This window comes from Trichoplusia ni, chromosome 8 (assembly GCF_003590095.1).
Source record: "Trichoplusia ni isolate ovarian cell line Hi5 chromosome 8, tn1, whole genome shotgun sequence".
Lineage (NCBI taxonomy): Eukaryota > Metazoa > Arthropoda > Insecta > Lepidoptera > Noctuidae > Trichoplusia > Trichoplusia ni.
This window is the reverse complement of record NC_039485.1, coordinates 10,336,220-10,351,775: the sequence shown is the minus strand read 5'-3', so window position 1 is coordinate 10,351,775 and position 15,556 is coordinate 10,336,220. Positions and strand designations below refer to the sequence as shown.

Sequence of the window (15,556 nt, the reverse complement as noted above, 5' to 3'; positions counted from 1 at the left end):
TTTTCGAAAACGGTTACCTACTTCTTTTCGTATAGCTAATATGCAAGCTGCTTTCAATATTAAGGTCGTTAGTGATATTTTAATCATCCTTAAAATGTTTGTTCATGTATATTAACATTCTAGAATTGCTGCAAAAAGTTGATGGCGCGTCCCAAAATTTTGACCTTTGATTTGGCAATCCAAGAGTCAACCACTAGGCTCATTGCTTCAAAAAGTAATTAATATAAATAAAGATATTTATACTAAGTGCATGATTTAAATGGCAATTGAAATATATATTAAAAAAAGTATGGGCATTTTGCACCAACCTTCACATCGCTAAATACAACTGTAAAACTACATACACGCTTTACATAAGCGCGGGAGGTATACAGGGCGCTCATCCTTTGTACACGGAATAGATACAGGGTGTACAAAGAGAGCGGGGTGTACGGAGTCTTTCGTAGTTATACAGGGGGTGGTGATTCATCAATTGTGCAAAGTGCCACTTCATATTCGGTCCGTTTCACTGTCGCTTTACTGCTTCAAAATGTGCCCTGATTGGATCATCCGATTTTTTTTTGTCGGTATTAATTTTCGCGTATGCCGAGCGTATTCGATGAGTGTTCGATGACTGAGTGAGAATTTTATTTGTTTTTATTCGTTATCAATTTGGTGATTGGGCTTTTGAATGTCTTTAGATTTATAGCTTCAGGATAATTGGAAAAGTTTTTTATTGATTAAACCTTTGTTAGTATTTTTCTACTTCATTTCATAATAAGAAAAATAGGAGAGATTTAAAACTAGGAAACTTACAATACCTATGTACGATCTTAAATCAAAATTCTCAAGTATCAAATACTCTTTTTCTACTCCCCAACACTTCTTTTTGGCTAAGCAAATAGAGTTAGTTGGATAATTTGACGCGCTGCCCCCCTGGGAACTGAACCTGCATCTGTTAGAGGGAGCCGCGCTCCCATGTACTCGCAATCGTCCGTAATGCACTTCGAATTAGAATAATATAATTTAAGTTTGAGATGCGTTTGAAATTTTTATAAGGAAATGCTCATTTTGTCTTTGATAGATAGTAAAGTATACGTTTTAAAAGTAAATTTCGATATTTATTTTAGCATTATAAATTCTATATACTAGTAAATTTTGAAGCATACATCGATAATGTTCTTCTATTAACTCAAATGTTTTTGTATCACAATTTTGTTTGAAATTCATATTTTCTTGTCACTTTATTACATCTTAATCTTTGCAAAAACGTCCCTTATTCAAGTTTTGAATTTAAAACTAAACTAATGATTATTCGTAGCCATTTCTGCCTCACTGTAGAACAAAGGTCTTCCTGTTTTTCAACTTACCCCGGTCTATACCCACCAACAGGCTGTTTTTATAATAAATGAATCCATACTAATAAATACTTTTCCATTGTCACAGGTCTTGACGCAGAACTGTACTATGTCCGAGAAGGCGTGGTCAATAAGTACGCGACCAGCTTCATAGTACCTGTGCCTGCGCATATAGCGGACCTCGAGTTCATGTGGCAAGCACTTGGCGGGAAACCGGTAAGAATGTACTTTATATTTAATGTTCAATTATAAATGAAAGTCGGTGGACAAATTCCGATTTATTAAATTTTGAAAATGTTCAATCGACTTAGCTTATTGCTGTCCACTGCTAGCCATAGGCGTCGCACAAAATGTTCAATTTAGTCCTCTGTTTTCTGTCCGAGCCAGCTACCATTTTAAGTCATCGGTCATATTGGTTTAACTGTTACTACTGGTGTTCAGGTTTCAACACAGAGTTTCCTAAAATTTTATACAAGACAATCTACAATAGTATACGTTTTGATTTTTGTTACCGAACATTCTCGAAAGCAAAAGATAATATTCAAGTACAAAAAAAAGTACAACGGAAATAGAACTACTCCTTGTATTGGAATCAAAACATAAATTAATTGTAGTATGTTTATAAGTATTAAGTAGTTTTATTCCCTTGCATTTGAACAAAAGTAACTTGCTCTTGCAATTTTATGAAAGTAGCTTTACATTGTGTAAGTAATTGTAATAAATGGTCGTAAAATAATTATTTTACTCTTGTAAATAGCATTGTTATCCTTAAATAAAATGAAAACCGCAACAAATTTTCATTCTACGCTTTATCAAATTAAATTGAACTTTAAAACGTTTCATTAAAACACAATGTTTATTGCAATAGCGTTAACATCGATTAATTTTATTTTCCGAGTCGTTTATTAAATTTGTGTTCCATTGAGCAAACATTCGTTCGGTATTGAGCATACTGCGTTTCGGATTTTCCAATTTCGTTTCAAAGCGTTTTGGAAACAAAGGGATTTGATAAGTTGGATTTTTTCGCTGACTTTCAACTGTTTTCGTATGGATTAGGATGTTTTGTTACAATTGGTAATTGGTTTTGTTTATATTAGAAACTTCTATATATAGTTGGTTCAATATACCATTATTTTATTTGTAAAACTCTATTCGTTATTGTAGAAAACGTTTGTCTAGAAGAATTAATAATACCTACGTGACAATTTTCATGTTAAACGATTATAATATTATTTTTTAACCGATTTAAAAAAGGAAAAGGTTTTTGTAATCAATAACAATGAATGATATAAGATTATAATTCATATCCCATTAACTAATAGACTCGAAAGTCAATTCGTTCGAATAAACGATTTGCTATTATTTATACTGTCAAAATCTTTATTATCTTCTAATATATAAAATTCCCGTGGCACGATGTTAGTTACCGTACTCCTCCGAAACGGTTCGACCGATTTTTATGAAATTTTATATGCGTATTCAGTAGGTCTGAGAATCTTTTTCTTCTTTTTCATACCCCTAAGTGATAAGGGCTACTCACACTAAAAAATATATATTTTATTTTTTGGACCAAATTTTTTAATAATGTGGCATTAAAACTACATACAACTAGAAAAAAAATATTAGGCAAAACAACGTTTGCTGGGTCAGCTAGTTATTTTATATTATTCAGCTATGTATTTTACTCACGTGTATTTATAAATCGTGATCATTTCCACTGACACTGACTATTCATTACTGACGTCCCAAAAGCATGCAGGCACTTGCCAGCCATCTTTTCCCATCGTATACCTAGCTTCGTCATCGTCGCCCTAGGCAAATAGAAGTCAGACACATTATCTTAATATATCGATATTGATCGTCTCAATGGTTTAGTTAGACGCCAGTGACTCATCGCAAACAGAAGGTTCTTTTAGAATACCATGTTTTATTGACCTTGATGTCTAACAAAAGTTGTTTGTCTTGCTTTAGTGATTAAGGCTTCGTTTTTTTACGAAATAATAAAAGAGCTTTTTTTTCTGGAAAAGGAATCGCTTCTGTATCTGTTGCTTGAAATAAATTAGATTGTTTGCAATAGGTTAAGTTGCTTTTAACAAAATATATTATGGTGTGAGCAATGATCATTACCACGCTTGCTCAATTCTGGATTGGGTTTTTATTTTGGAATTTGTGCCACCCTGAATGAAGATTCAACGGACCACATTTCGTGTTGGTGGTTGTGTGTCTCTAAATGGTCCTTATCTTTTCTTTCAAAGATGTTCGGTTAACAATGCAAAACGGTAAAATAAAAAATTGAAAGCAAGTTTTCATACAAATCAGTTCAGTTTGGAAGCTATTTTACCACAGCCAGACAAAACACTCCTCTTGAAAAGAGCAAAGAGATCTTAAAATAACTGGATCAATTTTGGCAGAATGTCTAAGAACCGTTGTTAGAAAAATCTCTTTCAAATAAAAAAAAATGTTTCCTAATAGGTTCCCCTGTCTAACTGTTACAGTGCCCACAGTGTAGACACGGACATAAACATAGCGGTCAAAGCAATACCTCTTTTTAATCTACCCCTGCAGGCTTTAAAAACTCAGGTCGCAAAGAGGTTGCATAACAACGCTTCACACATTATTTACTACTCACACTCTTAACACGCATTATTATGTAAAAATGTACAAGAAGGAATTCCGTTTTTATAACACACATAACATGGGACTGTCGGTACGGTTGGCAACAGAAGTTAGTTAGTTGCATAATAAGAGTCCAAAATTACTGCAAATTTTAATAGTCAAATTCTGTTAGTAGTTGTTGTGATTTGAGGTATCGAAATGGGTTTGACAGGAGGTAATAAATAAGCAGCACCAATTCCTACTATAGAATTAAAATTTAAGCAAGTGCGAGTCGGACTAGCGACGCTGACTTGCAAATAAGCTACAGATAAACAAATGTACTGAAGTTTTAGTAGTTCTTGTCATAGCGGTAGCAGAAGTAAATCAAATGTGAAAATGTCAACTGCCTATTTGTTTTTGAGATACAGCTAGTTTCATCCAGCCCAGTGAGGGAATGTTGGACCTACAGTGAAGCCTCAGTAATAGGGTTCCCCTTTTAACCTTTGGGTAGAAAACAAAAAAAGACTGTATAGCCGACTTATTTTACTAACTATCCTTACACATATACATAACTATATTCACATTGCAGCAAACATTCTCTCACGCAAATTAATCCTCACATATTCATGGTGTTGTCCTGCAGTTGCCGTACGTGATGGGTGTCGACTATGAGAGCCGAGGCGCCATGCTGCCGCCGCAGGTCAATATCTCCGAACGGGGATTTGTACCTACCACGCTGCAGACGTTTAGGTAAATATCTTATGTGTGTATGTACTTTAAACAGAGGTTCTGGATAGAAATAAACGATTTTCTCCGATGAAGACAACTGTACCGGGCAAAGTTATAGTCTATTACTGGGAAAATGTTATTCCTTCTATAGAAATTTGATGACGTTGGGAATTGTTTAATGAAACAGCAATTTTTTCTTGAAAATTTACTGTTTTTTCAAGCCTTCTTGCAAGTTAAATCTGATCCAATAACCAGTTTCCTATTAACAAACATTTTGCCCATTTAAATATTATGGTCGCGAGCATTAACGCTTAGAATAACCTAATGTCGTTTTTAACATTTTACATGAGAGGTTGACTTTAGAATTTTTTGAAACTTTTTGCTATGGTGTGAAAAAGCTAAATTAACTTTGTTTAACCGTCGTTGTTGCTAACTTCTTTTGACATAAGGTCAGAAAAACAGGTCGAAGACAAAAAATATTATTTTTAAATTATTACGTCTTCTTTTTTTTTTGATAGTAACTGTCGTGAGAATGATTCATTATTAAATGATGTAACGGTTTACTCACGCGTATTTATCGGGGTAGCCTACGTCCACAAAATCCGACACCACCCAAAATTTATGGTTTGCCAAAAATCCATAAAACTAATTGGCCCCTACGACCTATAGTTAGCCAAATAGACGCACCGACCTATAAACTGTCGCGTCACTTGGCCACACTGTTACAGCCATACACGGGCAAAACGAGCAGCTACGTGAGAGACTCCCGTCATTTTGTTGAGTTACTGAATGGTATACAGCTGCAGAACACTGAAATAATGGTCAGCTTCGACATAACGTCGCTGTTTACCAACGTACCAGTAGATGAAGTCATTCAAATAATAACTACCCTTTTAGGCGGATCTACAATACCTACTGGCTATGTTGAGAGCATCACTTTCTGTTTGAAAAGCGGATATTTTCTGTGGCGTGGGGACTATTATCTCCAAATTGACGGAGTGGCCATGGGCTCGCCTCTCGCGCCCGTTGTAGCAAACATTTTTATGGAGTGGTTCGAAGAAAAAGCACTGGAGTCCGCCAGTGTTAAACCGCGATACTGGTGGCGATATGTTGATGACGTTTTTGCTGTCGTCACCCGGGACGGATTGAAGGATCTGACGTCACACCTTAACCAAGTGCATGCGAAGATAGAGGTCACCATGGAGGAGGAGAGCGAAGGGAAGTTACCGTTCCTGGATGTGCTGGTCATCCGAGAGCCGAACGGACGCGTGACTCACACCGTCTACCGGAAACCGACGCACACAGACCGGTACCTACGAGCCGACTCTCATCACCACCACTCACACCTATCTTCGGTGCCTCGTACGCTGCTGAACCGAGCACTTGCTCTATGCGACCACAAATACGTTGATGCGGAACTAAGGCATGTGCGTGACGTATTAGAGCGCAACGGTTATCAGTGGCGCCAGTGCAGACGTCTTCTGGGAATTGCGGGTGAAGTTCGCAAGCGTCCGGCGGAGGCTCAACGCACTCCTGCGTACTTACCATACGTACAAGGAGTCACTGACAAGATAGGTCGCTTGTTACGCCGAAGATATAGCATCAAGACGATCTATCGACCGCCAGGACAACTGCGACAGATGGTCCGCACTCCCAAGGACAAGGATCCTTTGGGCGTTCCGGGAGTATACAAAATACCGTGCGACTGCGGCCTGAGCTACATTGGGGAAACCCGGCGCAATGTAGCAACCAGACTTGGCGAACACATACGCAGCATGAAGAGTATGGACACCGAGAAGTCGGCAGTGGCTGAACACGTCTGTAATGCGGGGACGGCTCACTACATAAGATTCGACAAAGCCTCCGTACTAGCGAGGGAAAAATACTTCGTGCCGCGGAAAGTACGGGAGGCTATAGAAATCAGCCGTCACCCGAATTTTAACAGAGATCGTGGATGGACACTGCCACCAGCGTGGAAACCAGCACTGAATGCTGCGTCATTTCAAACGACGCTAAGTCTGGAGTGCGACGCGGTCAGCACGGTATGCACCGACTCAGCCAGTACGGGAGCACGGATGATGACGATGACGACGGCGGACCCCCCACCCGCGACACCGGCGTCGCCGACCCCTCCGCCGCTCACGGCGCGAGCGCGGCGCTACGCAGCGAGATGCGCGGCCGCTGACGTCAGTTCGACTCGCGATCCCGCCGCGTCTGCTCATGATTAAGGACTCCGGTTGGGTCCGAAACTAGTCGGGCTACCCCGATAAATACGCGTGAGTAAACCGTTACATCATTTAATATTACGTCTTCTATTTGTCCAGGGTCCGGCTACCATGTACGGGTATCAGGAGCGCAGAAATCCTGGTGACCATGCAGCTGAACATATCTGCCCCGGATCGCGCTCACAAAGACGTGCGGCTTGTGTTCAAGAGGAATAAGATCTGCTTGAAAGGTTTGTTCCATATTGTTCTTTTTCTCCACAGTTCTTCATCACTTAGAAAGCGGTGAACGAATCAAGGTCTTCTGTAAACTTGACGACAAAAAGTGTCTTTTTTACTGTAGAGTCGAATTATAGTCAAATGGGATTTGGAATTGATCGCAATATGGTGCATCTGTCTTAATTATTGTGTTCATAACCGACGGTAAATGGAAAGTTTAAGACATTGTATATTTAAAGAGGATACAAAAATGATCCCTGAAGATGATGATCAATGAAATCTATGATAAAACAACATAACAAACACAACTTTACAATCGGTCCAAATATAAATTTAAGAACTATTAACATTTAATCAGTTTCCAATAGTTGGATAATAAAGAACGGTTGCATATAGTATCTCACATGGATTCCGGGAACCCTCGGAGTTAGTCGCGCGGCCAAACTATGTTGTTCCACTACGTTAACTCGGAACAAAGTTTCATCGTTATATTTAGTTCCTAGGGAATTGATCACCGAACCAAGAATGTATGCACTGGCTTCTTTCATACAGCCTGAAAAAAGGAAAGTGTTAACCTTAGAGTTGTTTATGAATAAAAATGCCTGTCAAGTACGAGTCAGATCGAGACCTTCGGTTCAGTAGAAATAAGCCTATAAATAGGCAAGTAAATGGCAAAATAAAGTATTGTTCACCTATCCAATTTTTGATTATTCCAATAGTTGCCTATCGCATTTTTTTCGAGGTACAGCCTGGTAACAGACGAACGGGCAGCGGCTTAAGCAAAAAGGTGCCGCTTTTATCTAGTAGTAGGTAGAAGGTTCGTCAAAAATTTACGAGGATTTTCATTTCATGATTTTTTATTTTTCAGTCTACTTACTGCTTTCTATTTCAGTTCCTATTGTCTTTCAAAAGTTTCAAACAATTTCAACCACAGTGTAACTTAGAAACGTTACTACTTTTTTCTGTTATCTTGACCAAAAATATGACATACACCTAATTGCTTACCACCACGTTCTGAAGTATTTCGGGAGTTGTTCTGAAAGCATGATACTGCTCTTTCGGATGAAGACCGCTGCCTTGTTCCACAAAGGCAACCCTTTAAGACGCAGTGATAACCCTCCTTTATTTTTGTATAGTCCTAGTTTAGCCATCTGATAAGTCATATTCAATATATCCTATACTATTTATCCATTATATTCGACACCACTTAACCTAAAGCGAAACTTGAAACGAATTTCGCGAACAAAACTAACTTAATTATTCAAGAGTTTTAAACTGAAGGCAGAAACCATTACTGTGGAGAGTAACCTCTAGTTTAATTCACTTGTTCAGTAGTTCCTTATTCCAGTCACGTTATTTGAAGTCCGTTTTACTTGGCGTAAAATAGCTTTGCCATCATTTTTGATGTTTGTTGGGGTAGGCTTTCTCTCTCTTTAAGGAGTCCGTACCCTAAGGTTGAAAATGGAACCTAAAAAAATGGACGTACAGAAAGCATAACCTATGTTTTCTGTCCCATCATCAAGCTGTAACATATGGATAGTAATAGCTAGACAGCTAAAATTGTAAGACATGATGTATATTTTATGACCGTAACAACCGCTGCTGCATCTCGATCATTAGTTTTAGTTGTTTACTATTTAGCTATCACAGTTCATGATTTACAGCCTAATGACAGACGAACAGACAACGATGCCTCATTAATATAGTCATTATTAATAGTAGTAATCGTTTTTAGTTATATAGTTCTTATTATTATATATAGGTAGATTACACTTATAATTCCTTAATTCCTCAGTTACAAGTAACTAACAATAGTAAGGCTCGCGTAGGAATATTCCAGTATCTTCAAGTTTTTGCCGACGCAAGACAAAGCGGTGCCAATTAAGCGCGTCGTTTATCAACGGAAACCTGCGTCAACACTTGTGCGAACCATTTCTTTTGCCAGAGTTTCTTTACTTAGGTTGGTAGTGATTACGTCAATTCTGCGTATGTTTTTTCAGTGTTTTGATGTATAGAGGACATTATAGAGAGAGGGAGAGAGAGCTTATGGAAAGCTTTGCTTGCATTTGTACTGGATAAGATATATTTTTTGATATTTTACTTTTAGTTTTCATTATATTTTTTGTAGTTATCAATTACGTAAGCCTAGTGCACAAATAATCGAAAGAATTTTTAGGAAGAGTCAAAGTTACTTAATGACTCAACCGATTTTCAAAAGACCTCAAAAGGCGAAGGTTCTCAAACCATCGATTTTTATAATTGAACTTGATATAGCTGTCGTTTGTTCCCGTAAAAAATACGGAGGTTGGCTCAGGATTTCTTAAACGGGTATCTATATCTTTATTTTTTATATTTGTTGATATATACATACATATATATAATGGTAATAAGAACCATGTACTTATGATTCACTAAGCCCTTAAATAAATAACGAATGAAAAACAGCAATTCATATCTTATTTACAACTGCCATATAAAGGAGACTCCATTGTAAGCACTGACTCATACTCTACCAACAAGCTCTGAATCTAAAGACATCCCCAACGCATAATAAAGCCACAAATAAAATAATCCTGAAAAAGAACAGCAATTTCCATTTGAAATAGCGACATAAAGACATAAAGCAATTGAATAAATGACAAACTTTCCTTCCCCTTCAAACAAATCATTTTATAACTATGATTGCCGGTAAACCCACTATGACTATGGCTGGTGCAAAGTTTCCGAACTTATTCACCGCAATAATAATAACAGTAAATTATTTTAACAGGATATCGGGGTTATGATAACGCAATGATGAGTGGTACATAGAAACTGTAGTTTTAGTGAAGTAATTGGGCTTAGTGATTGTTTTCAAAGTTTGTTTTCGAAGAAATTTTTGAAATTATACTTATAATAGCGATGGATATTGTTTTAAAAAAACTGACCAAAAATTTTGTTCTAGTTTGTTTAAACCATGTAGCTTAATTTTGATTCAGACATCTGTGCGGTAATGGTTTGATTTTGGTATAAATTGATGTTTTTCAAACTCACTTGATAATTTTTGTAACGAAGTTTCTATTTCCGAAAATATGTATATACGAACCTTTAGAGTCAAGTCGCCTGTTTTCAAAGTCTTGGAAGCTGGAACATAGTACGAAATATTATAGATTAAAGAAAAAAGAAAGAGTTTTTTTAAAGAGTAAAAAGGTAATTTACTTATAGAAGAACAATATTGCCTTTAGTAATTTAGTTAAGGTGCAGCTGCACGTAGTTTCGTGAAGTTTAGAGTGTTTGTACGTTCGTAGAATTGTCTGTTAAATAAAGTAAAACATTTTACACAGAAAATTCGACCCATATTGGTTAAAAATATTAGTTTCCCGTAACCGTTCTGTATAGAGACGGTTTTGAGCATCATTATTAAAACAAACGGAACACAAATAAACACTAGCAAGTCTATAGATAATGACAAAGTAGCAAATAAATTATTGAGAACTGGCTGTTGCCCGAGACTTTGTCCACGTGGTTAGAAGATCTTGAATTGTTTTTGCAGCGTATGCAACGGAAGCCCTTAAAGATGAATAATTTTAACTGTTTTTTTCACATTTTCCATTGTATCTTTGCATATTAAATACAGCGTGGTGTTATATAGCCTATAGCCTTCCTTGATGAATGATATATTCAACACAAAAAGATTTTTTCAATTCGAATCAGAAGTTCCTAAGATTAACGCGTTCAAACAAACAAACAAACTCTTCAGCTTTATACATTAGTATAGATAAGCCTGGACTACGGTTCATTGTTCTACATAATCTTTGAAACAACACAGACAAGGCCAAGGGTAACAGCTAGTCACCATTTAAATATTACAAGTCAAAAATAAAACAATATTTTGCAACGTGTTTGTTTAATCATTTGTTTTCATCAGAAGCAGTGTTTAAATTACATCTGGGTTCTGCGTATACAAGTTGTACATTAAATTTGTTTCTTTTGTATTTCAGTTATGTACTTTATGTATACCTAATGCTATCGCGTCAGTCATATGATCGTGGCAACAACCCATAAAATAATAGAAATGGAAACAATTGCACACGATATCAATAAAACCTTTTTGTACGTAATTACTAACAAATATGTGGGAATGACTGTGGAATATAATTCCTTAATGGATTTTAATACAATGAACTCTACTATATTTGTAGAGTAGCTGTATAATATGTTTTGTTTACTTACGTTAATACTGTTGCAGAGCTAGTTTTATAACCTTTTTTTTAATTTAAATAAAACCTTTACCTTTTTTAACCTGTTAAAAGAAAAAGTTAAAAGCATACATTTTTAAATAATTTAGTAAGTCGTAGTAGCTGAGGTCTGTTGAAGTTTTCGAAAATAGGATAGATTATTTTTTTTTTGTTAGAGGCTTATTAGAATAAAGTGGTTAATAAATATAATATATGCTGGGACAACTCACACACGGTTATCTGATCCCAAGCTAAGCATAGCTTGTGTTATGGTAACCAGACAACTGATAAACTTACTTATATATTTCTAAATACATACGTATTATAGATAAATTACACCCAGACACCAGAACAATTAATGTGTGTTGTTCTGGAGGTCTACCAATTTCAACTATTATTGCAGTTGAAGGAGAGTGACAACTCTCTGTTCCCATGTTTTTTGTTTTTTAGGATGCCGCAATCAAATTTTGAAAACGGGACTGTATTACTCAGGCTCCGTTGTCTCTCCGTCTGTCACAAATGTGTGTCTGCATGCAATTGTTATCTCATGAACTGTAGTTGCTAGTTTAAATTTTCACATTGTAATATGATACGTTTTCGTTGCATAAAACAATGCAGGATAAGATTGAGGTTAAGTAACGGTTGGTTCGAAAAAGTTAAAAACGTTCAAACATTTGAGTAAGTCCAATAAAATTCGAAATAAAACAATTTTGGTATTTATATTTTCGATTTCAATTATTTTCTCGTACTGTGCTTTCTGCAACAATGTTCTAAACTTTTACGCCCGACACACACTACAATATACATTGTAGTTGGAAAGAGTCCAAGCCTTTATCACTCAGTAAAGCCACAAACAATTTCTAAGATCACTAAAGTCGCCATAAAAGTGAACAAAATCAAGTAATTTTGTTCTTCCCACGACACTACCGGCATCGCCGTAAAATTGTGTTTATATGAGCAAACAGAATTATATATAACAGAACAGTAAGCCACACAATAGTGGTAGATATATCGTTCCAAATCAAACCTTAATACATCGTCATAAGGATGCTGAGAATCGAACAGTGATTGCCATTTGTTCTGTACTGTAAGTTGAGCTACAGTTTGTATTGGATATTCGTTTTTGGTCAATTCAGAATGAATACAATATTAGTTTTAAACAATGCAATTTTTGTATCAGTTGATACTGGTATTGCATTTAAAACAGTGTTTTCTAATAAATTGATTCTTTTTTCACTATACTGTTCTTCAATATCTCCTCCAATGGATCTGAAGGAATCAAGACAGGAGAAAAATAGGCATACATTTAAAGACGTCAACAAATAAATCTAAATGATTTTTAACGTAGAACAAATGAGCTCTCGATAGAAGTAGAAACAGTTTGGAATTCTCAATGCAGCTCGCGCATAAATTACCCTATTGGCATAGGTAACGGTTAACGTTTATTGATATTAGTGTAAGCTAGTGATGTTCCAAGAGTGTAATTTCTTTAAAGAAAATAAAGTCTAAAACTAAGAATTAAGTTTTAAGTTTAGTCGTAACTGAAAAATCTGTGGAGTCTTTCTTGGCCACTTTCACCTTATGAAAGCCACCTTCAATATATGGAAAATTTCTAAAAAAATACTTCAGTATTCTCTCTGGGCATTCATTTTAATTGATTTAATTTTTTAATCCCTATGTTGCAATGAACCTTTGTTGTTTAAAATTAAATTTATTACTATCTATTATATACATTTAGGTAGTTTGTTATTAACAAAAAAAAATCTCTATCTCGGCAACATTCAGTATGTTAGTTTTGTTTTAAATAGGTATGTGCTAAATATGTCCTCAGTAAAGATGCATCAAATACTTCTTGCTTGCTGATTAAGTAAAGCATTCGAAAAATTGATTCTGCACTGAAAAATACATGTAAAATGAGTGGCTGTAGCTAAATCCAATGGATCAACGAATCACTATAAAATCCCAAAAGTTTTGAATTTTATTGGTTTTGCTCCATAAAGGTTTATGGTTGAAAATATTTGAAATAGTATTCAAATCAATGCGAAGACCGCAAGCAACTTTTTAATAAATATAAATGTCAGTGCGTTTCATACGTACTGACATTTATATTTAAATATAGCTGTTGCCCGCGACTTCGTCCGCTTGGTTAGAAGATATAATTTAAAGTAGATATAAGTTATGATTTATACCTGCCCTGTTTTTTCCACATTTTCCATTATATCTTCGCTCGTATTAGTCGCAGCGTGATGGTATATGGCCTAAAACCTTCCTCGATGAATGGTCTATTCAATACAAAAAGATTTTTCAATTTGAACCAGTAGTTCCTGAGATTAGCGCGTTCAAACAAACAAACAAACTATTCAGCTTTATATATTAGTATAGAAGTATAGAAGAATAGATAACTGAGCTTTGGTCTCGTCACGAATTAAAATTGACGGAAAGTCAAAGGAATTTGTTTTTGTCGAAACGTGGCTTCAAGTTGTTATTCGAATATATTTGATGTGATTCTACTAGCCTTAGTGGTGAGAGAAACTCAAACTTTTTACAAGTCCTTGAAACTGAATAAAATCAAAAATAATTTATCTAACTTCATCCCTAGTGTATTACTCGATATTTTGAGAACTCTCGAGAAGAATCGAGTCGTATCACTCGAGTGCTCTTCGGTACTCGAGTAAAACGTACTCGCATCACTGTCCACGATTTATAGCCCTTCATTACAGTCCAGAGAACACTTGAGAGCCATACCCAATCTTCGCACTTATCTCGAGAACAATCTGAACATTCTCACCTTTGCAACATGTGTCCTTAATGTTGTCTGTATATTTCCACCGACTTAACCCAAACGGAAAACTCAAACAAACCAATTTGAACCTTAACGTTGTGACGTTAAGGTAGAGATTTCAGTGTTTGTGGTGGTGTAGTTATATCCTTTATGTTAAGTCAGATTTAGTTTTTGTGTTTCAGCCAAGTCATCTATTTTAGGAGGGGCCGTTGACCAACGGTGACCTACTGTTATCATTGCTTTTGTTGGGACAAACTGTAAAACTGTTATGGCACAGTTTATCTTCCTTGTAATGGCCGCGGCATTTGTACGTTCTAGTGGATACTTTCAAAGGCTGTAACTTTTTCAATAGTATAACAGGGTAGGGACTTGATTTACCTGGATATAGATAAATTATAAGTTTTACTAAAATAGTGTCGTCGAAATTACAAGTTTTAGGAGGAGAATAGCAAACATACTTAAAATTTTCGATCTCTTTATGACCTTGTCATAATTTTACTCAATTTTTATTTCATCATCATCATCATCATCATCTCAGCCTATCGCCGTCCACTGCTGAACGTAGGCCTCCCCAAAGAGCGCCAACCATCCCGGTCCTATTTTTATTTGTGATACATAATAACCATCAGCGTCACTCATGTATACATATGACGCCATTCAACTCTTTCATCCTTTCACATTCAGTCTGAAGCAGCTACCTTCTTTTCCACCGAAAACCTATTTCATTTTAGACAGTATTAGGAAACTAAATTAACTAATGATTAAGACTGCACTTGTAGAAAAGTCTACTGAACCGTGACAGTATCTACCTCAAACGCGTAAACTAGAATATCAAAGTGAAATGCCCCAAACAAAAATGCTAACATAAATTAAACAAGTAAAAACGGCCAACTGGCCAGCAGTAAAACCTAAAACTGTATCACAAAATAACGGACAAACTAATTTAGGTATGCACAAACCATTTGTTGTAAGTAAAAACGAAAAAAATGTTCTGTAGTTGAGACCACAGAGTTTAAAACAAAATGCTACCGGCATGATGGCCTAATAGTTGGTACACGAGTGCAGGTGCTACGTTATTCTGTTATGTGAATGGTAAATATTAAAATAATAAACATGGAGTATATGTGGATGAGGCAATGGCGTTATATGATGAGGTGGGATAATGTATTTGAATGTATACGCCTTTTTGAAACATTGACATAAGATGTATGTTAAGAATAATTAAGCATAATGTTGAATGGTCTGCATGCCTAGCCGGCTGGTAGAGGTCATCACGCGAAACACAATAAGTATTTTGCCTTGTCGCAGGTTCGATTCCCGCAAAACATTTTCTTGATCCACGAACGCTTCTTCTGAGTCTGGGTGTCTTTATGCATTTGACTCGAAAGTTTGCTGTGTCCCACGATACAAGGACAAATACCTTTTTTAACATTTAGTAAGGTTAATCCTAGTCTT

General features: G+C 36.1%; 1 protein-coding gene across 1 annotated transcript in view; it reads left to right on the top strand.

Annotated features, from left to right (window-relative positions):
- The window catches only part of LOC113496634 (tyrosine-protein kinase Dnt-like), a 34,065-nt gene extending 26,424 nt beyond the window's left edge, over positions 1-7,641 (top strand). Inside the window, exons 2-4 of the mRNA XM_026875912.1 lie at positions 1,426-1,553; positions 4,576-4,682; positions 6,986-7,641. Coding sequence (XP_026731713.1) covers positions 1,426-1,553; positions 4,576-4,682; positions 6,986-7,172 — 422 coding nt within the window. The 3' untranslated portion in view covers positions 7,173-7,641. The remainder of the gene's footprint in view (positions 1-1,425; positions 1,554-4,575; positions 4,683-6,985) is intronic.
- The last annotated feature ends 7,915 nt before the right edge of the window (positions 7,642-15,556 follow it).